We start from the raw sequence: 22,543 nt of genomic DNA, 5'->3' as shown, positions 1-22,543 counted from the left end.
CCTCAGGGGCATGCTGCAGCCCAAGGAGGGTCCATGTGCATCTGACACAAAGACATATACAGGCTCCTCGACAACGGAGGATATGAGATGGTTCAAATCTTTATCCATGGGTGAGGATTTTGTATACATTCCCATGCTGGGTTCTGCTTGTTATAATTTGGCCTTTCTCTTAGCCAACGTATTTATAAAGCTTGATATTTAGGAACTTGGAGGGCCAGACACCAGCTAGTCTTGTGTCCTATAACAGGCTGTACATAAACCATTTCAGACATGTGAGAGCCTCTCCTATTTCTACAGCCCTCTCTTAGGAGACTGCTTCAGGGTTTGACAGCTCCTAGAGGGCTGGGCATTACTTCTTGTATTGCCATCAATAGTAGTGTTCACCTCTCAGCACAAGTCCTGGGGCAGGGGTGGCACACAGGTGTGGTGAGCCATGCAGACCTGGGGAAGCGAGAGGTGATGGCAGAAATGGAGTTGAGTCAGCTGAGGGTAGAAAGCTGGGTGAGCAGACTTGCAGAGAGATTTTCTGGTTACAAAAGGCAGCATATCAGGCAGGGCTTAAAGGTCTCTGGCAATCAGAGTCAGGTCAGGAAGTGAGTTCAGGAGCTTGGGCACCAGGTTGTGAGCACAGGAAGTGTCAGTGCTGGGCACACCTTGGAGATGAGCAATTGCCAGGCCCAGGACCAGGCCAAGGACGAGGCGGCCCCAATCCTCAGGGAAAATAAGATGGACTGGGTGAAGGCTTTGTGGTCAGGGCCAAAGAGAGACCCCTGGGAGCCTGAGAGCACAGCCACATTCACCAGGCTTTGCGGGCTCTCTAACTTGCCACAGTACAATGCTTGTGTTCCCACAGTAAACACTCAAGCCAAGTCCAAGAAGCCAATTTATGCACAAGTAGGCCAGGATTCTTAGAGCATCAGCTATCTTTGATGTCCTAAGTCTATTTGCTTCAGTTCTATTCTTAATCGAGACAAAGAACAAAGTTGTCCACCATCTCATCTATGACTCATTTAGGGACCTAAAGTATTTCAGTTATTCCTTAGTCATTTCTCATCCAGAATAATACAAAAAGGTACTTCACTCCTCCATTACAGTTCTTATTTTTGGCTCTTTATTTTCAGTGTTTGCCTTCTCTATCCTCGTCATGTTTTCCATGATTCTTTCAAGTTCTAGTTATGACTAGCTATTCAACAATATGGGAGGACCACTGGTGGCGCAGGGGTTAAAGCACTTGGCTGCTAACCAAAAGGTCAGAGGTTGGAACCCACCAAAAGAATTGGCAGTCTGCTTGTGTAAAAATTACAGCCTTGGAAACCCTATGGGGCAGTTCTACTCTCTCCTGTAGGGTCACTAAGAGTCAGAATTGGCTTGACAGTAGTGGGTTTGGTTTTGGTGGTTATTCAACAAATTTTTTTTTTTTTGCTTAAGACAGTGAATCGAAAGTAATACATTTCTGATTAAGAAGTCGCTACTCTCCCTTTTTTTATAAGACAGTCATTAAAATTTAAAAGCCAGAACATGGAGCAAGAAGTGCTAATGAAATGTTACCAAGTAAGAGTTTAGATTTTAAGATGTTGCTAATCTAGTAGGAACTGCAGGACGAACAAGACGGATCTAACAGCTCTGAGATGATCTGTTGTATGCCTTCGAAACTTCCTCCAAGTTTCACGTAAAATATCATTCATGATTCATTTTGATCAGTAATGTTTCAAATGATTAAAAAAGCAAAAACAAAATTCGCCCCTGAACAAGTGTAGTTGGAAAGCAGCCTCTCTGAGCCAGTGCACGTGGCTCTTCTGGCCAAAGCCAGTTGCTGCTGGAGTCAATACTGCAGCATTTCTCTTTTAAGACAGATCTGGTTTCAATCTGTTTCTTCAGTTTTTATCAGTGTTGGCCTAGATTTGCAAAGCTGAGCTAAAATGGAAATATTCTTTCCCCCTTTAACCCATCTGTCTCCTTGTATTTACATAATATAATATATTTTTCCCTGAACAACTCCTAAGTTTTTAAAAGGGAAAATGGAAGTAAAAGATATGGAAAATTTTTCATCTCAAAGTGAAACTCAGTATCTTTCCTTTGGATTTATACGCAACCTGGCCTCACCACCAGTTCAAACTCAGCAAAATGAGCAGGAGGTGAGGCCCTAAAGCAGCCAGAGCATTTCTATAAGGTGTTCATTGCTTTGGAATCACGTCCCATTCATCAAACGACATCCTAAAAGACAGAATGAAGGAGTCTTTCAGATACCCTGCTAACTTTGGCCTCCTTATTCCAACATTAGGAGAAAATCAGCCTGGATAATTACTTTCAAAGTATGAGCACCAGGAGGGTTTACAATTATGCTGACTCTGTTATTATTACTGCTGCCAACAGAATAGTTTATCAAGTTAAGGTGTCTCATTGGGGAAACCGAAAAGCCCATTACCAGTAAGAGATTATTTCTAAAGAATATTTAATTACTACTATATGTGTTTTTAATGTAGGCTGAAAATATACAAGGAAACAAGCTAAAGTGGCATGTGACAAGTCCTCATTTAGTCTGTCAGTCATAATAGCATATTTAGGAAGACAGAAAAAATACAACAGATCAAGAGGTAGAAGTAGATTCTCTTCTGTCATCTCAGCATAATTGCAGTATTTGCTGGTGAGGTCAACATCTTTGTGTGCAGACATCTGACGTCCAATGAAAAGCGGGGGAGGGGCAGGTGACAAGGGCAACGTATAAACTGGTGATTTGCTTGTATTTTGATTGATACGTGACTGAATTTTTATTTCCTCGTTATCATAGTTCCTGACCATCAATGGCTTTTTTACTTCCCTCTCAATCTATTAAAAATGACTGCTCCTCATGTATTCCCAGCCTTGATTTACCCTGGGGAAGGCAATAACATACCAACACACTTTGGGTGTCAACACTCGGTTTCCACCACCCTCACCATCTACTGACCAGGCCAGCTCAAAGTGGACACAGCGGTTTGAGAAATACAAGTGACCTTTCAGGCATGGAGGACAGCAGCTCAGTGGTGAAACCATTTCCCCTATGTTCACATTCCTGTTACAACACAAACACATGGCGCAAAATAACAGGATGATTGGCTGGAGGACAGTTGTTAAAGAGATTCTTAACTAGAGAAAAAATAGTCATTACTTGTTTAAACAATGGTCTGGCTGCTTTTCTAATTCTTTGCTTCTGGGCAGCAACCTTTTCTATTGTACTTTAGCCTTAAGCACTTTGAGCAAGTTTTCCTTACAAAGAGACCATGTGCAGGCACACGGCTGGAATAGCAGCAAGAGTGGGCATTTTCTTGTGAGCTCAGGACTCCACTGCAGGGCCATGTGACTGCCACTGACACCTTGTGCAGATTACAGGGCCATGGACACCACATGGTTAAGACCACATGACAGCGAAGACAAAGAGTTGAGGGACAGGGACACAGCAAGTGCAACGGGAAATTTAAAGTTATGTTTACTTGTCATAAAAAATAGACCAGTAAGGGGAAAATAAAACAAGCAAAAACCTTGTGAAACAAGGTACATTGTCACAGAGGTGGTTAAAAACAACAACAACAAAAACCTTCAGGTTTCAAGCCCTGGCTGTAGAAAATAACTTTTGAAAACATGCACAAGCATATTATTTTAATGTGTTTTGCCAGAAATTAACGGAAATGACCATTTCTTGATTCATGGCAATGGAATACAGAATATTCCCAAACAGGTAAACACTACCAGTCTTGGCTTTTTTTTTTTTTTTTCATAATTTTTATTGTGCTTTAAGTGAAAGTTTACAAATCAAGTCAGTCTCTCACATATAAACTTATATACACCTTACTACATACTCCCACTTACTCTGCCCCTAATGAGTCAGCCCACTCCCTCCTTCCAGTCTCTCCTTTCGTGACCGGTTTGCCAGTTTCTAACCCCCTCTACCCTCCCATCTCACCTCCAGACAGGAGATGCCAACATAGTCTCAAGTGTCCACCTGATGCAGGTAGCTCACTCCTCATCAGCATCTCTTTCCAACCCATTGGCCAGTCCAATCCATGTCTGCTGAGTTAGCTTTGGGAATGGTTCCTGTCCTGGGCCAACAGAAGGTTTGGGGACCATGACTACCGGGATTCTTCTAGTCTTAGTCAGATCATTAAGTCTGGTCTTTTTATGAGAATTCGGGGTCGGTGTCCCACCATTCTCCTGCTCCCTCAGGAGTTCTCTGTTGTGTTCCCTGTCAGGGCAGTCGTCGGTTGTGGCCGGGCACCATCTAGTTCTTCTGGTCTCAGGATGATGTAGTCTCTAGTTCATGTGGCCCTTTCTGTCTCTTGGGCTCATAATTACCTTGTGACCTTGGTGTTCTTCAATCTCCTTTGATCCAGGTGGGTTGAGACCATTTGATGCATCTTAGATGGTCGTTTGTTAACGTTTAAGACCCCGGACGCCACACTTCAAAGTGAGATGCAGAGTGTTTTCTTAATAGAATTTATTTTGCCAATTGACTTAGATGTCCCCTGAAGCCATAGTCCCCAAACCCCTGCCATCGCTCCACAGATCTTTGAAGTATTCAGTTTATTCAGGAAACTGCTTTTGGTCCAGTCCAGTTGTCCTGACCTCCTCTGTATTGAGTGTTGTCCTTCCCTTCAACTAAAGTAGTTCTTATCTACAATCTAATCAGTAAATAACCCTCCCCCCCCCATAGCCACAAAAGAATGTGTTCTTCTCAGATTAAACTATTTCTCAAGATCTTATAATAGTGGTCTTACACATTATTTGTCCTTTTCCATCTGACTAATTTCGCCTAGCATAATGCCTTCCAAGTTCCTCCATGTTATGAAATGTTTGACAGATCCATCATTGTTCTTTATCGATGTGTATTATTCCATTGTGTGAATATACCATAATTTATTTATCCATTCATTCATTGAAGGACACCTTGGTTGCTTCCAGCTTTTGGCTATTATAAACAGTGCTGCAATAAACATGGGTGTGCATATATCTGTTCATGTAAAGGCTCTTATTTCTCTAGGACATATTCTGAGGAGTAGTATTTCTGGGTCATATGGTAGTTCTATTTCTAGCTTTTTAAGGAAGTGCCAAATCGATTTCCAAAGTGGTTGTACCATTTGACATTCCCACCAGCAGTGTATAAGTGTTCCAATCTCTCCACAGCCTCTCCAACATTTATTCTTTTGTGTTTTTTGGATTAATGCCAGCCTTGTTGGAGTGAGATGAAATCTCGTTGTAGTTTTGATCTGCATTTCTCAAATGGCTAATGATCGTGAACATTTCCTCATGTATCTCTTAGCTTCCTGAATGTCTTCTTTAGTGAAGTGTCTGTTCATATCTTTTGCCTATTTTTTAATTGGGTTATTTGTCTTTTTGCAGTTGAGTTTTTGCAGTATCATGTAGATTTTAGAGATCAGGTGCTGATCAGAAACGTCATAGCTAAAAACTGTTTCCCAGTCTGTAGGAAGTCTTTTTACTCTTTTGGTGAAGTCTTTGGATGAGCATAGGTGTTTGATTTTTAGAAGCTCCCAGTTATCTAGTTTTTCTTATGCATACTGTTTATGCCATGTATTAGGGCTCCTAACATTGTCCCTATTTTTTCTTCCATGATCTTTATCCTTTTAGATTTTATATTTAGGTCTCTGATTCATTTTCAGTTAGTTTTTGTGCATGAAGTGAGGTGTGGGTCTTGTTTCATTTTTTTGAGATGGATATCCACTTATGCCAACATGATTTGTTAAAAAGACTGTCTTTTCCCCATTTAACTGTTTCAGGGCCTTTGTCAAATATCAACTGCTCATATGTGGGTGGATTTATGTCTGGATTCTCAATTCTGTTCCATTGGTCCATGTATCTGTTGTTGTACTAATACCCGGCTGTTTTGACTACTGTGGTTGTATAATAGGTTCTAAAATCAGGTAAAGTAAGGCCTCCCACTTTGTTCTTCTTTTTCAGTAATGCCTTATTTATTCAGGGCCTCTTTCCCTCCCATATGAAGTTGGTGATTTGTTTCTCCATCTCATTAAAGAATGTCCTTGGGATTTGGATCAGAATTGCATTAAACGTATAGATCGCTTTGGGTAGAATAGACATTTTTATAATGTCAAGTCTTTCTAACCATGAGCAAGGTATGTTTTTCCACTTATGTAAGTCTCTTTTGGTTTCTTGCAGAAGTGTACTGTAGTTTTCTTTGTAGAAGTGTTTTACATCTCTGGTAAGATTTATTCCTAAGTATTTTATCTTCTTGGAAAAAAAAAAAATAATGGTCTTGATTTGGTGATTTCCTCTTCGATGTTCTTTTTATTGGTGTAGAGGAATCCAACTAATTTTTGGATGTTTATCTTGTATCCCGATACTCTGCTGAGCTCTTCTATTAGTTTCAGTAGTTTTCTTGAGGATTTTCTTTATATATTGTCCTTTCCTCATATTTGTTGTTGTTGATTTTGTTTTGCTGAGTCTCTATTTTTCCCTTGTATTTTATTTTGATGAGTAGGATAGTTTGTCTCCTTTGTTGTTACCTTATTATTTACCCCTATTTTTCTAAATTTAAAACTAACTTTTATTTCTTTATATCGCCGTATCTTCCTCTCCATATGGAAGGTGTATGATTACATTTCTTAGTCCCTCTTTATTATTTTAATGTTGTCTTCTTTTATATAATAACATCACCGTTACCCTATTTTGAGCTTTTTTTTTTATAATCTTGTTTTGTTTTCTTGGATTTCTTTGTCTGGATTGACTTCTGGTTGCTGTGCCCAGTGTTCTGGTCTTGGGTTGATACCTGTTATTATTGATTTTCTAACCAAAGAACTTCCTTTAGTATTTCTTGTAGTTTTGGTTTGTTTTTTACAAATTCCCTAAACTTGTGTTTATCTGGAAATGTCCTAATTTCTCATTCATATTTAAGAGACAGTTTTGCTGGATATATGATCCTTGGCAGGCAATTTTTTTCCTTCAATTTTTTAAAATATGTCATCCCATTACGTTCTTGCCTAAATGGTTTCTGCCGAGTAGTCTGAGCTTATTCTTATTGGCTCTACTTTGTAGGTGACTTTTTGTTTATCTCTCGCTGCTTTTATAATTCTGTCTTTATCTTCAGATTTGGCAAGTGTGATTATATGTCTGGGTGACTTTCTTTTAAGATCTACCTTATGTGGAGTTCAATGAGTATCTTGGATAGATATCTTCTAATCTTTCATGGTATCAGGGAAGTTTTCTGCCAACAAATCCTCAACAATTCTCTCTGTATTTTCTGTTATCCCTCCCTGTTCTGGCACTCCAATCACTCGTAGGTTATTTCTCTTGATAGAGTCCCACATGATTCATAAGGTTTTCATTTTTTTTAATGCTTTTATCTAATTTTTCTTCAAATATATTAGTGTCAAGAGATTTATCTTCAAGTTCAGAAATTCTAGCTTCTACTTGCTCAATTCTGCTCCTCTGACTTTCTACTGAGTTGACTAATTCTGTAATTTTATTGTTAATCTTCTGAATTTCTGATTGTTGTCTGTCTATGGATTTTTCCAGCTTATTAAACTTTTCATTATGTTCCTGAATAATCTTTCTAATTTCTTCAATTGCTTTATCTGTGTGTTCCTTGGCTTTTTTTGTGTCATTTCCTTCCTGATGTCTTGAAGGGTTCTGTATGTTAAACTTTTGTATTCTGTATGCAGATGTATTCTGCATCTGGTAATTCCGGAATGCACTTTCATCTAGAAGAACTCTGGATTCTTTGTTTTGAGAGCCTGTTGAAGTGATCATGGTCTGTATCTTTATGTCACTTGATACTGACTGTTGTCTCCGAGCCATCTATAAGGTATTGTATTAGTTTATGCTTGCTTACTGTGTCATAGCTGCTTTCTTTGTTTTGTTTTGGTATACCCCTAGGGGTTGCTTGAGTGAGCTAGCTTGATTATTTTCGCCTTTGGAGCTCTGATGTCCTGTCCCCAGCTGGCTAGAGCTGTTATCAGCTATATCAGTCTAGGAGTCCATTCAGTTTTCTTGTATGAATTCAGCTCAGGTTTCCAGGTAGCTGATCATCAAGTGTGTGGTACAGGCTCTGTCCTACAGTCTTAGAGGGGCAGGGGTGATTGGTGTATATACCAGTATCTGATTGCAGCAGGGGGTCACGCTCTGAACAAGGCAGGGGGCTGAGAACTGACCCCCAAGTGTCTCTGAGGAAAAAGTGTCCCTGTTCCCTAGAGCGTGCAGGTGGGTGGGTTCTGCAGATGGACCATGGGTAACCAAAATTTTTGGTTGTAAGGACTGGGAGGTACCAGTTATCTTTGGACCCCTGTTGCAGGTGGCTGGGTGACCTGAGTCGAGCTACCAGTCCTTAGGTCCCTGATGTGGGTAGGTGAGGACCTTGCTTAATAGGCAAAGCAATGTCAAACAGCAAACACCCACCTCTCCACTGCACAGCTGAAATGGTTGGAGTTTGCCAACAATGGCCTATTCTCCCCAAATAGGCCCACACAAGTGCATGCAGAAGGGAAAGGTGCTCAAGGTCCATGGACAGTTTATGCCTGGACAGGAGCCACTTCTGTCCTGAGCTCCCCCAGTTAACGAAGCTAACAAATTATCTTTCCCCCCAATTGCAAATTTTTTCCTCCCCAAGGCCAGGAGGATTGCTCTAGGTGCTCAACAGGGCCTATCTCAGGCCCAGGGATTCCACCACTGAAGCCGGCTTGGGGGTAGGGAGGGCACAGTAAAATATACGCAAGAACTTAGCTTTTGCCCAGAGCGCTGTTCTTCTCAGGTTCCAGAGGTGCGAGCAGGCTGTGTGGCTGGCTGCTTCTCCCTGAGGAAACTGTGCCCAAATGCTAGTACCAGCCCACTGCCACCACTGCTCCGAGAATGGTGCCTGAGGGCTCCCCGCGATTCAGGTCCAGTAACTCCTTTCAGCTTCTGAAGGGTGTCTTCTTCCCCCTTCCCCTCGGTTCGTTTTCTAAGCTTGCCTTTGAAGCTCAGGGCTCCCAGCTTGTCACAAATATACTCGTTTCACTTGTTTTTTGAGGTCTTTGTTGTAAAGAGGGCTCGCCAGAAGCATCTGTCCATTCTGCCATCTTGGCTCCGCCTCTCAGTCCTGGCATTTTTTAATCTTAAACTCTGTAAGAATCCTTGAGGACACATGGCACTTCTTTTGGGTCTATGTACTTCTAGAGGCAAGCTGTGCATTTACTCTGCATGCCACCCTGCCCCTCTGGGTTCCAGCTCTCCCCTCCCCTCCCCTCCCCTCCCCTCCCCTCCCCTCCCCTCCCCTCCCCTCCCCTCCCCTCCCCTCCCCTCCCCTCCCCTCCCCTCCCCTCCCCTCCCCTCCCCTCCCCTCCCCTCCCCTCCCCTCCCCTCCCCTCCCCTCCCCTCCCCTCCCCTCCCCTCCCCTCCCCTCCCTTCTCTTCTCTTCTCTTCTCTTCTCTTCTCTTCTCTTCTCTTCTCTTCTCTTCTCTTCTCTTCTCCTGTCTTCCCTTCCCACTGCAGATGCCAGAAATCTGCCTTATACACAGCTCCTCAGGTTGGGCATTCTTTTCATGGTTGATGGATCAGAGTGACCAGATAGATGACCCAAACATATTTCCCTCTTCGAAGGGGAACCAAAGCAACAGGCTTCAGCAGCCACTATCTACAAGGCCCCTTCAGGTTCAATTCTGTTGCCAGGAGAAATGTCCCAGCCCAAAGTGACTTTCAACAAGCACCCAGAGGCACACAGATACCTGCCCACTGGCAATGGGAGTTTTTTAAAGTCTGAAGGCAATAATCAAGAGAAAATTCATATGCTCTTTTCTGTGCCATTTTTATTTTCTTACAGCTTCTTGAATTCTCTTGTTCTTCCACTAACTTTTCAGCTATAATTGGCTGAGACACCAGTCTTATGCTAACTCAGAATGAATGTATAAAAAACTTTAACCTAAATAGTTAATCTCTTTCATTATTTCATCATGATGAGGATCTGTGCTCTTCTTCTGATCCTTAAACTTCCATGAAACTAGTAGATTCCTGCTCAGTCTTACACAGTCTTCTCTGCTTATGGTCCTTCCCAGGCCCACAATTGCCAAGTAAACACTTATTATTCCTCAGTATGTCCTCAGACACCTCAACTTAGTCAAATATCTCTGTTATCTGCTGTTGAGGTGCCACACATGCCTGCCCTTCACAGCTCTTCTCACAATTGTAATTTCACAGTATTTCCCATGTTTTTGGTTAAAGTCTATCTTTCCCACTGAAAGTACATGAGGGCAGAAAAGCTTCCATTTTTGTTCACCAGTCTATCCCCAGTACCTAGAACGTATTAGACATATATCAAATAATCAAAATAATTTGCTAAATGATTGAATAAATAGAAGGGATTGATCTGATGTTTGTTCTTTTCTTAGGATATGCTTTCTCAACCATTTACTCTTAACCAACGACCTTCCTTGTAGAGAGAAAACAGTTACCTGTTTTCTGGTAATTAGCCTAAGGGCAAGGAGCCTAGGCACATGGTCTGTGGTGGCAGGATGGTCAGCGAGGAGAACTTCCTTTTAGTCCCAGCTCAGCAAATACATTATGACCACAAGCCAGAGGCTTCATCGCTCTGGGCATTGATTGTCTCTTCGGTAAACAAAGGCTAATCTTTTCTGCTTCTTTTGCCTCATATGGAGTTGTTGCGAGCTTAGTGTGCCCAAACTGATTTTTAAAGGTGCCTGATAAAGACAAGAGTTACACAAATATAATGCATTTTAAAAATAAAACACTTTGTGATGCTTTTACCATCATCCCTTATGATTTCACCATGCCATTATTAAACTCTCCAGAATGTGTTCTCTCTTCTTCAAAGTAGATTTCTTTCCAGAGAAACTAGCTTTTCAGTACACATGTCACACATCCATTCATCCTTTAGACAGATTGTCACCGAGCACAAAATTAAACAAGCCACCATAACACAGCATGACCAGATCCATGAGAGAAGCAGAGAAGCGATGGTAGCAGAGAAAACGATGTCCCACCCAGATCATGAGGCCAGAGGAGGCTTCCAGGTATGCGAGCTCTAACCTGAGATCAAATCTGGTCAATAGGAGTTAGCCAGGTGCAGGATGTGTGCATAAGATAGCAGAGAGGTGGCAGGTAGGGGTGGGCATTCATCAGTAGAGGCCTGGAGGTGAGAGGGGTATGGAGAAATCCAACCATGAAGAATGATTATGGCTGAAGCTTAGGGCTGGGATATGGGAGCAGGAGAGATGGCAAGAATGGAGAAGGAGAGGCTGGAGGGGAATTGATGATGGAGGTCCTTTCAGGAAATCTTGACTTTATCCTAAGAGGAAGGCAGACACTATGAAGAGCTTCAAGCAGAAACATTACACAGTTACATCTGACTTTCAGAAATATCCCTCTGGTGATAGAAAAACTAATCACTAACTTTATATGGAAAGGAAAAAAAGCCCTGAATAAATAAAGCACTACAGAAGAAGAAGAATAAAGTAGGAGGTTTCGTGCTACCTGATGTCAGAAAGTACTATACAGTTGTCAAAACAGCCTAGCAATGGTACAATGACAGATACATTGACCAATGGGACAGAATAGAGAACCTAACTACTGTCACCTGATCTTCAACAAGGGCCCAAAGTCCATCAAATAAGGAAAAGACAGTCTTTTTAACAAATGGTGCTGGCAAAACTGGATGTCCATCTGCAAAAAAATGAAACAGGACCCATACCTCACACCATATACAAAAACTAAAAATGGATCAAAGATCTAAATATAAACCCCAAAACTATGACGTTCATAGAAGAAAAAAATAGGATCAATGCTAGAGGCCCTAATTCACAGCATTAACAGGATACAAATCACAACTAATAACACACAAGTCCAGAGGATAAGCTAGATAACTGGGATCTTCTAAAAATTAAATGCGTATGTTTATGAAAAGATTCCCCAAAAGAGTAAAAAGAGAACCTACAGACTGGGAAAAATTTTTTGGCTATTACAAATCAGACAAAGGTCTAATCTCTAAAATCTACAAGAAAATCCAACACCTCTACAACAAAAAGACAAATAATCCAATTAAAAAATGGGCAAAGGAAATGAACAGACACTTCACCAAAGAAGACATTTAAGCAGCCAACAGACACGTGAGGAAATACTCACGATCTCTAGCCATTAGAGAAATGCAAATCAAAACCACAATGAGATACCATCTCACCCTGGCATTACTGGCACGAATCAATAAAATAGGAAATAACAAATGTTGGAGATGCTTCAGGGAGATCAGAAATCTTATGCACTGCTAGTGGGAATGCAAAACGATACAATCATTTTGGAAAACAATATGGGGCTTCCTTAGAAAGCTAGAAATAGAAATACCATATGATTCAGCAATCCCACTCCTAGGAATATAACCTAGAGAAATAAGAGTTGTCACACGGACAGGCATATGCACACCCATGTTCACTGCAGCATTGTTCACAATAGCAAAAAGATGGAAACAACCTAGATACCCATGAACAGATGAATGGATAAACAAAGTGTTATTCATACACACAATGGAGTATTAGGCAACGATAAAGAATGATGAGTCTGTGAAGCATCTCATAACATGGATGAATCTGGAGGGCATTATGCTGAGTGAAATAAGTCAATAACAAAAGACAAATATTGTATGAAACCACTAATGTAAATACTCATGAAAAGGTTTACATACAAAAAGAAACAATCCTTGGTGGTTATGAGGGAGGGGAAGGGTGGGGGTGGAAAAACAATAGGCAATAGATTAACGGAAACTTTGGTGAAGGGTAAGAGAGTACACAATACTGGGGAAGCCAGCACAATCTGTACAAGGTGAGGTCATTGTAGCTCCATAGACACATCCAAACTCCCTGAGAGACCGAACTGCTGGGCTATGGGCTCTGGGGACCATGGTCTTGGGGCATATCTAGCTCAATTGGCATAACATAGTTTATAAAGAAAATGTTCTACCTTCTGCTTTGGAGAGTAGTGCTTGGGGTCTTAAAAGCCTGTGAGCACCCATCTAAGATACTCCACTGGTCTCACACCTTTGGGAGCAAGGGAGAACGAAGAAAACTACAGATACAAGGAAAAGATTAGTCCAAATGACTAATGGACCAAAACTACCATGGCCTCCACCAGACTGAGTCCAGTAAAACCAGATGGTGCCCGGCTACCACCACTGACTGCTTTGACAGGGATCACAATAGAGGGTCCCAGACAGAGCTGGAGAAAAATGTAGAACAAAATTCTAACTCATAAAAATAGACCAGACTTACTGGCCTGACAGAGACTGGAGAAACCCCAAGAGTATGGCCCCCAGAAACCCTTTTAGCTCAGTAATGAAGTCACTCCTGAGGTTCGCCCTTCAGCCAAAGATTAGACAGGCCCATAAAACAAAATGAGACTAAAGGGGCACACCAGCTCAGATGCAAAGACTTGAAGGCAGGAGGCAACAGGAAAGCTGGTAATAGGAATCCAAGGTTGAGAAGGGAGAGTGTTGACATGTCATGGCGTTTTTAACCAATGTTATAAATCAATATGTGTACTAACTGTTAAATGAGAAGCTAGTTTGTTCTGTAAGCCTTCATCTAAAGTACAATTAAAAAAAAAATCCCTCTGGCTTGTAGTGTGGAGAATGGATTAGAGAAAGCAAAGGTGGAAACAGGAGGAACAATAAGACTAGCCCTGTAGTAATCAAGGTGAGAAATTATGGTGGCTTCCATTCAGGTTATCATGTAGGAATGGAGAGAAGTGTATGGATATAGGAATCAAAAGGTAGAGTCAACAGGACTCGAGGAAGTGGGATAATGTAGATAAAAGAGGGAAATATCATTGATATCTCTCTGGTTTGTGGCTTTGGGGACTTGGTGGAAAGAGGTGTCATTCACTGACCCAGAGACAAGGGGAGAAGAAAGGGTTTGTGAGGAGGAGAAGTGATTTGCAGACAAACAAATGCAGGCGTCCAACAAACAGCTGCTCAGGGTCTGCTGCTCAGGAGAGAGACGTAGCTGGATATACAGGTAAATTTCAAAGTGTTTAGCAGGTAGATTGCTAACTGATGCCCTGGAGTAGATGATATCCCCTAAAAGGAAGTGTAAAAAAGAGCAGGCGAGGGCCCGTCAAAGTAGAGGGCCCTGAAGAACTCAAACTTCAATGGCAGGCAGAGGAAGAAGAATCTGTAAAGGAGTCTAAGAAGGATGGGCTGGTGATGTGGGAGGAGAGTCAGGGAACGTGTTGCTTCTGAAGCTTCCAAAGGCGGGGTTCCCAACCATGCTCAGTGCTGCCCTTCTTTACCCTGTGCCAAAACCATGGACTCAGGCCTTATATTTCTAGGGGTGGCGGAGAAGAGCCACTCACCACCTCTCCTTGCATTGTGTCCTTGGGGAATCTTCAAAGACCTCTACTTTCAGAAGTGGTCACCATATCCAAGTATTTATTGAGCCCCTACTGTGCATTGGGCATTGGAAATTAAAAAAAAAAATCCCTTGCTGTCCAGTTGATTCCAACTCATAGTGACCCTCTAGGTTGAAGTAGAACTTCTGCATAAGGTTTCCAGAGCAGCTGGTGTGTTCAAATTGCCAACCTTTTGGTTAGCACCTAAGCGTGTAACCACTGCACCACCAGGGCTTCTATTGGGAACTTAGACAAAAAGTATGGTCCTTGAGAAGAGAGAGAATTTACGCAAAGTACATCATAACTAAGTACAGTCTACGCTGAGTGTCCTCTGAGTGTTGCAGAAGATAAGTGCTCTAGGCTTCCAGGCAGGGACTGGCTGCTGTTGCATGGGGCAGTCAGGACAGGCGTCACTCAGCAGTGGACTTGATGGAGAGTCTGTATGCAAAGGTGTGGAGAAGGGAATGAGCAGGGCTTGTCTGGAGAGCAAAAAACAGACCCACTTGGTCAGAAAAATAGACTTGTAGCAGAGCATCTGGAGGAGGCCTGATGGAGGTGGGTATAGAAGGACAGGTTGTGATCTTGAAGATAATGGGGAGTCAATAATATAATGCTTACTCCTTGGGCACCATTCAGCTTTTATCACATATGGCCCTGTGTGATTATTGCCCTAATTTCCTTGTAAGCAACTTGAGGGCAAGGGCCATGTCTTTTTACCCTTTGATTACTCCACAGTGTTTAATTCAAATACTTTTCATATGGATGGAATTAGAAAGATGGTGTTGTGGTCTGTGATGGCCAGAATGAATGCACACAGCTCAGCCAGAACCACTTGGTTTATTAGGTGCAGTGTGGTTCTGCTTGGCTCTGAAGACCCTCCCTTGTCTTGGAGCAACAACCCTTGTTGATGTTGCCACTTCTGAATTTGGCTTCTTGTTCTGTACTATTCATTTGACAAATATTTATTGAATACTTACCACATGCCAGGAACAGTATGAGGTAACAGGAAAAAAAAAAAAAAAGGTGACTATGATATGGTTAAAGAACTTGGCTGCTAACCAAAATGGTGGCAGTTCAAATCCACAAGCCACTCCTTGGAAACCCTATGGGGTAGTTCTACTCTGCCCTGTAGGGTCACTATGAGTCAGAATCGACTCGATGGCAATTTTTTTTTTTTTTTTTTTGGTTTTACGACATAGTTCCTGCCTTCAAGATGCTTTTTAGGAAGTAATGGGAGTTGTCAGAAAGTAAACAGGCAATTTCAATATGCTGGGCTCAGTGCATTGGGAGAGCATAGACAGCCCCTAATCAGTTGAAGAAAGATTAAGAAAGTTCTCCTAGTGCAGATGACAGCTATGCTGAGAACTGAGGGTGAGGCATTAAGGAAAGGGAGGTGAAGAGGGGGTACTGCAGGCAGAGAGAAAGTTCCAGATGGAGAGCTGTGATGAGCCCTATGGCTGGTCAGTGGTGAGGAGTGAAGAGGCTGGAGAGGCCAGTGAGGCCCGAGTTGCACCAAATCCTCCCATTTTCCCCTAGAAGAGTGAGGCAAAGGGCCCATCTGAGTTGGTATCTGTAGGGTGGAGCCCAGGGTCTACCTGGCGCACAGGGGCATCAGGCAAACACAAATGCCTTCAGCAGAATCCTGGCCCTGCCCTGCATAGAAACTTGTCAAAAAACAAAGAACAGCTATAACCATGTGATGCCTGACAGAAGACTGCATTTTTGTCCCTTTAGAAATTTATTCCAAAAGTTTACAGTGAAAGAGACACGTAAAATACAAAACGTAAATGCCGTTTAAATTCAAGCTGGATGTTGTGAATCTGCTGTGATCAGAGACCCCTCTAGGGAAGTGGCAGCATGGGCAACACTGCAGCACAGTGGCCTCACCAGGGAGGAGAGTGCTCACTCTCAGTAGCGACACTGAGTCACAGAGTAGCAGCTGCGGTGTTTCATTTACTTCTGCTACATTTACACTGTAATTTTAAATTATAAATACATGTTGTCACGAAACACTACCATCTATTTAGCATATACTGTCTGAATGGCGCCAGGCACTGAGCTTAGCACCAGGGACACAGCAATCAGACCACATGGCCCCTGCCCTGGAAGATCCCATTCCTATGAAGTACCAGACAGGAAGCAACAGCCCCTAATGTCACGTTGAGTGGTTACATTAGTGGGATGGAAAAGCCCATGGGAGCAAGGGAGGGGCAATGGATTCAGCACGCTGCAACTAGGGAAGGGCTGTGCAAAAGCAAGCATAAAGAACCAAAAACCAAAACCAAACCCATTGCCATCAAGTCAGTTACGACTTATAGACACCCTATAGCTTAAAGAGCGCTCCTCAAAATGGAGGCCATTTTGCCTCTGAGTTGACTGGAGGACTTACCTTTATAAGACCCCCCTGGACCCTATCCTTGCTGAACCTGAATCTCTGGGGGGAGGGAGTATTGGGAATAGGACTTCTTCAGATGTTCCCGGGTTTTCTTATGTGATCAAGGTTTGCTGTGTTGTTAGCTATTGACGAGCTACTGTCATGGCGATCCCATGCACAATGGAACAAAACATCTCCTCATCCTGCACCATCCTCATGATTGGTTGTAGACCAGGATGTTGTGATCCATAGGGTTTTCATTGGCTTATTTTCAGAAATAGGTTGCCAGGCCTTTTTCCTAGTCTGTCTTAGTCTGGAAACTCCACTGAAACCTGTTCAGCATCATATCAAAATGCAAGTCCTTACTAGTGTAGGCTTTCAGTAGATAGAAAAAGAGGGAGGTGGTGGGTTAGAACTGAGGTAGTGCCTTAGTCATCCGGTGCTACTATAACAGAAATACCACAAGTGGATGGCTTTAACAAAGAGAAACATTCTTTCACAGTCTAGAAGCATGGAAGTCCAAATTCAGAGTGTCAGCTCTAGGGGAAGGCTTTCTCTGTTGGTTCTAGAGGAAGGTCCTTGTCCTTGGTCTAGGAGCTTCTCCGTGCAGAAACCTCCGGTCCAAAGGACACGCTTTGCTCCTGGTGCTGCTTTCTCAATGACGTCCCTATGTCTCTCTGCTTGCTTCTCTCTTTAATGTCTCAAAAGAGATTGGCTTAAGACACAACTAATCTTGTAAATTGAGTCCCACCCCATCAACACAACTGTCGCTAATCCCATCTCATCAACATCACAAAGACTTACAACACATAGGAAGATCACATCAGATGACAATATGGTGGACAATCATACAACACTGGGAATCATGGCCTACCCAAGTTGATATTTTGGAGGGACACAATTCAATCCATTATAGGTAGAGATGACATGGACATGGAGGTATGCAAGTGACTGATTGGATTAGAGTCCTGGGTGCACAGAGGGAGAGGAAGACAGGAAATTGGATCAAAGGCTGCCTATGAAGACTCTTGAATGCTAGTCACAGGGCAGTAATTCTCACCCTTAGTTGCATTTCCAAATCACTGTGGAAATAAAAAATATACATATGTCTGGCCTCTGCTCCAGGGATTTCTAACTTATGCTGAGGTGGGGCATGAGCATGCGTACGTAAGAAAAGGCTACACAGGTGATTCTGATATCCACCAAGGCTGAATACCACTTCTTGGGCTACGTGGAACCATGAGAGGTTTTGAAATTAAGGGTGATATGTCTGTCCTTTTCCTACCTACCAAGAGTCAAATTTAAGTCTTAATATAGCTATCGGTAGATTCAGGAATGGCAATTATCACTGAGTATTTACTAAAGACTTCAGTGGCATCTATGACATCCACTAGTGAGGGAGATACTATGTGTTGCGAGTGTGCAATGTGATTTTAAATATGTGCTACAACAGAAAAAAGTCCTAATATTCCCTCCCCACCCTGAATTCTAAGGGTAATTTGTTCTTCTGGTAAAGAGTCCATTTCTGAACATCTAAACAGGCACATTAATTTTTAGATAACTGGATAATTCCTTAGGGAACTTCAAACCAATGCCATGCTTGTGCTCTAAAAGGTTTGACAGAAATCTGAGAGCAGACATTTTGATTAGCACAATGTTAAAGATTCCAGTAAAGTTTCCTTAAGCAAAGCATGCCAGTTAATGAGTTATCATCATCTTAGGGACCCCACATCAACTGAAATCAACTTGTTGGTAGTCTGAAAGTGCTATGAAAGTGGGTGACAGAAATTTCATGATATTACCTCTTAGGATTAAAGTACTCAGATATTTCAGATCACCAACATCGCAAAGAGTAGGCTTAGAAGGCATGGCTCTTTTCTCAAGGAAATAAAATGTAGTACATGGATATTACCTATCTTTTTGATCAGAATTACATTTCATAGTACATGGCACAAAGATAGCTACAGATTTTGCACTTTTAAAGTACACCCCCCTGAGCAGACCAGGCTGGTGAGGTTGAGGTCCAGGGAAGAGAGCTTATTATGTAATATCATACAAAATCAAAATGGATGAATAAAGATAGCCCAATGTTAGCAAAACTAACCACAAATGCAAAACAGCAAATAATCCCCTAGGCCATATTAAAAGGAGTTTTCTAGCATAAAGCCTGTCCCTTGGTTCTTAATAGTGCATTACAGCTTAATGGAGGTAAATCATAAATTACGTTATTAGGCTATAGCTTAGAAACTTCCCTCACATAAACTCAGGCTGAAGTTGTAATTTTAGCTACATTTGAGAAATAGACTATTTTTTTCTCATTAGCCTTCAGGTACATTCATTCAAGAAGCATTGGATCAACGAATTTAAATTTGTCCAAATGATAGAAGGGCAATTATCTATTGAGCACCTGCTAGGTGCCATACTTTGTATATGTCATTTAAGTTTCTCTACGTAAATAAAAAGCACTTAAACTCACTTCAGAAAATAAACAAATTTCTCTATTTAATCCTTGCAACAGTTCTGTGGAGTGAGGTAATATCCCACTTTCTGGAGCAGGAAATTAAGCTTCAGAGAAGTTAGGTAACTTGTCTAAAATAAAACAGCTAAGTAGTGGCAGACCCACGTCCAAAATCAGATCTCTTTCTACTATGGTGACCACCTTATGCTGGCTCTTTCACATTTTAAAGGCTAACTCAAGTCATCTAGACAAAGTTATCCACTCTGTTTTCTGTGTAATTTGGATTGTGTCTGGGTTGCCATTACTTTATCTAGTATGTGACAATTGCTTGTAAGTCTTTCTTCTTATACCATCATGGTTCTTTAAAGGCAGGATACATGTCTTCTTGTCAATCTTTGCATTCCCAGGAAGCATCACTTACCCAGTAGAAGTCCTACATGCCTACTGGGTGCTAGATCCTAAGTTAGGCTCTGCAGATAAAGGGATGAACAAGACAGACATGCCCTCCCCACTGGAACTAACACTGTAGAGGAGAACTGGACAGTTAATCAATCAATTAAAATAGAGTATGATCAATGCTATGATAAGAGAAGCACAGGAATCACAGGGTTCATGAAATTACAGAGCAGGGGTTCCTATCCCACAGAGGGAGGGAGGAAAGGAAGTGGTGGGGCCAGAGATGTGTGGGCAGGAAAGGTCTAATGAGGGAAAAGACCACTTTAACTGCAAAGGGAAGAATAACATAAGGGGAGTCACTAGAGAGACAGGAAGACCAGATAAGAAAACATAGTCTTGTAGTCAAGGTGAGTAGTGGTGGTGTAGATGGGTAGAAGACTCTGAGGGCAGAATCCATAGGTTTGGTGTCTGATTGGATATGGGTAATTAAAGATAGACAGGAGTCAAGGATGATGCTCGTTTTCTGGCTTGGGTGATGGATAGACAGTGAAGTCCTTTTCTGATTTAGGAAACACCTATGTAGAAGTAGGCTAGGAATATAAGATAATAAGTTTAGTTTTGGACTAGTTTAATATGTCTGGGGTATACCCAAGGGAATGTGTTCATTAAGCAGATAAGTGGGATATGGGCAGGAGATAGAACTTCGGAAATCATTATTCAAAAGACTGAATGAGATTACTCAGAGTTGGGTAGAGAAGAGAGCTCCATGGAATAATATTTAAAGTCAGACAGAGAAAGAAGAGGCAGCAAAGGAACATGAGAAAGAAGGAAAGGCCAGGGAGAAGAAAAATTAGGACAGTGGTCATGTCTAGAAAGCCAGAGTAGAATTTTTCAAGATGGTAGGCTGGCCTTACAGGAGCAAATGCACTTTGACAGTCAAGTAAATGAATTCCTGAAAAGTTTAATGGACTTTGCAACGTGGAGGTCAGTGGTCACCTTGAGGAGGGCAATGTCAGTGGCATGCGTAAAGGCAGTGAAGCTGGCCTGGTGTGGGCTTAGTACTGGGCTGGGGAGCTTGTTAGTGGCAAAGGCACACCTTAAACCCAAGTGTTCTCATGGAAATCCAGAGCACGATGAAACTCTATTATTATTTTTTTCTTTTTTCAATGTATTTCCATACAGCTGTGAGAGATGCTGCCAACAGGTATATGTGCAGGGTAGAATAATGCTTGGTGAACACATTCAGAAAGGTATAATGAAAAAATGTTCCAAAGGAGACAAAGAGCTAGAACCATGAGTCACTTATTTTCAAAGATACAACATGCTGGGAAGCACAATACCTTGCACAATTGGTAGGTGTAAATTCTAGGAACTCCGGACAGACATTCTGACAGTGTTTCCCTTCCATAAACTACCCTCCAGTGGAGGACACCCTGCTTTTCATGGGACTCTGCACTGAAGTGACTAAATAGCAGTATTCAGACTATTTTGGAGGAGTGAAAAAAGGGGAAAAAAATTGATCTATTCAATAAAGACATATAAAGGTAAATTAAGAAGCAAAGCCGTACTGTGACACTCCTTTGTTCCTGAGTTTTGTTTCTGTCTCCTGGTTGGCTCTTCACTGCCCCTACCATGCTCCTCTTCTTTCCCCTTTCTCTTAGGGTATTACACTTTCTCTCTAGTCATTCCCTCCTTTTCTCTTACCCTTCCTTCCATAAACATTTACTGAGCACCTACTATGAGCGCCATTGTGATGGGGATATTGCTAGTGATGCTAACCAGAGTCAAGACTGACTGGTAGTCTTTTACCCCTGGGTTTTCATCTGCCACCTTCCTATAGGTCCCAAATCTTGATCCATATCTCAGACTTAGCTTCTGAACTGCAGAGCCAATTTCTGATATTTTCTCTAAGATTCTTTCGTAGGAAATCTAAAATTCAGCATGTCCTAAATGAGCCTCATTATCTTCACCATAAAATCTGTTTCTTGTGTAATATTTTCTATTTTCAGTTAATAATATCACCATACACCTGGCTACTGGAATCCTCAAGATCATGTGTAACTACTTTATTTCCTTACCTCCATACTAAACCGACAACTAATTCGCTTCAACCCTTCCAGTACAGTATCTATGGAACCACCAATCATCCTACTTAAAAATTTTATTTAATCTCTAGCCTGGGCCACAAGTTGTTGTTGTTCAGTGCCCTTGAGTTCACTGCCTGGTCCTGTGTGTGCCATTCTCACAATTGTTGTTATACTGGAGTCCATTGTTGCAGCCAGTGTGTCAATCCATCTCACTGAGGGTCTTCCTCTTTTTCCCAGACCCTCCACTTTACCAAACATGATGTCCTTCTCCAGGGACTGGTCCCTCCTGATACATGTCCAAAGTACATGAGATGAAGTCTCACCATTCTTGCTTCCAAGGACTGTTCCAACTGTATTTTTTCCAAGATAGATTTGTTTGTTCTTCTGGCAGTCCATGGTATATTCAGTATTCTTTCGACCACATAATTCAAAGACGTCAATTCTTCAGTCTTTCTTATTCATTGTGCAGCTTTCAAATGCATACAAGGCAGCTGAAAATACCACGGCTTGGGTCAGGCACACCTCTAATCCTCAAAGTGGCATCTTTGCTTTTTAACACTTTAAAGAGTTCTTTTGCAGCAGATTTGCCCAATGTAATACGTCCTTTGATTTTTTGACTGCTGCTTCCATAGGCATTGATTGTGGATCCAAGTAAAATGAAGTCCTTGACAACTTCAATATTTTGTCTGTTTATCATGATGTTGCTTATTGGTCTAGTTGTGAGGATTATTGTTTTCTTTACGTTGAAGTGTAATCCATAGTGAAGGCTGTGGTCTTTGATCTTCATCAATAAGGGCTTCACGTCCTCTTTGCTTTCGGCAGGCAAGATTGTGTCATCTGCCTAACTCAGGTTGTTAATGA

General features: G+C 41.9%; 1 protein-coding gene across 1 annotated transcript in view; it reads right to left on the bottom strand.

Moving 5' to 3' along the window:
- Nucleotides 1-22,543, bottom strand: part of L3MBTL4 (L3MBTL histone methyl-lysine binding protein 4) — a 547,866-nt gene that overhangs the window by 83,541 nt on the left and 441,782 nt on the right. Inside the window, 1 exon segment of the mRNA XM_010587124.3 lies at nt 18,331-18,346. Within this exon segment, the coding sequence (XP_010585426.1) occupies nt 18,331-18,346 (16 nt within the window).

Source organism: Loxodonta africana, chromosome 11 (genome assembly GCF_030014295.1).
Source record: "Loxodonta africana isolate mLoxAfr1 chromosome 11, mLoxAfr1.hap2, whole genome shotgun sequence".
In the NCBI taxonomy this organism is placed as follows: Eukaryota; Metazoa; Chordata; class Mammalia; order Proboscidea; family Elephantidae; genus Loxodonta; species Loxodonta africana.
The sequence above is the reverse complement of the archived record's forward strand: the minus strand, read 5'-3'. Positions and strand labels throughout refer to the sequence as shown.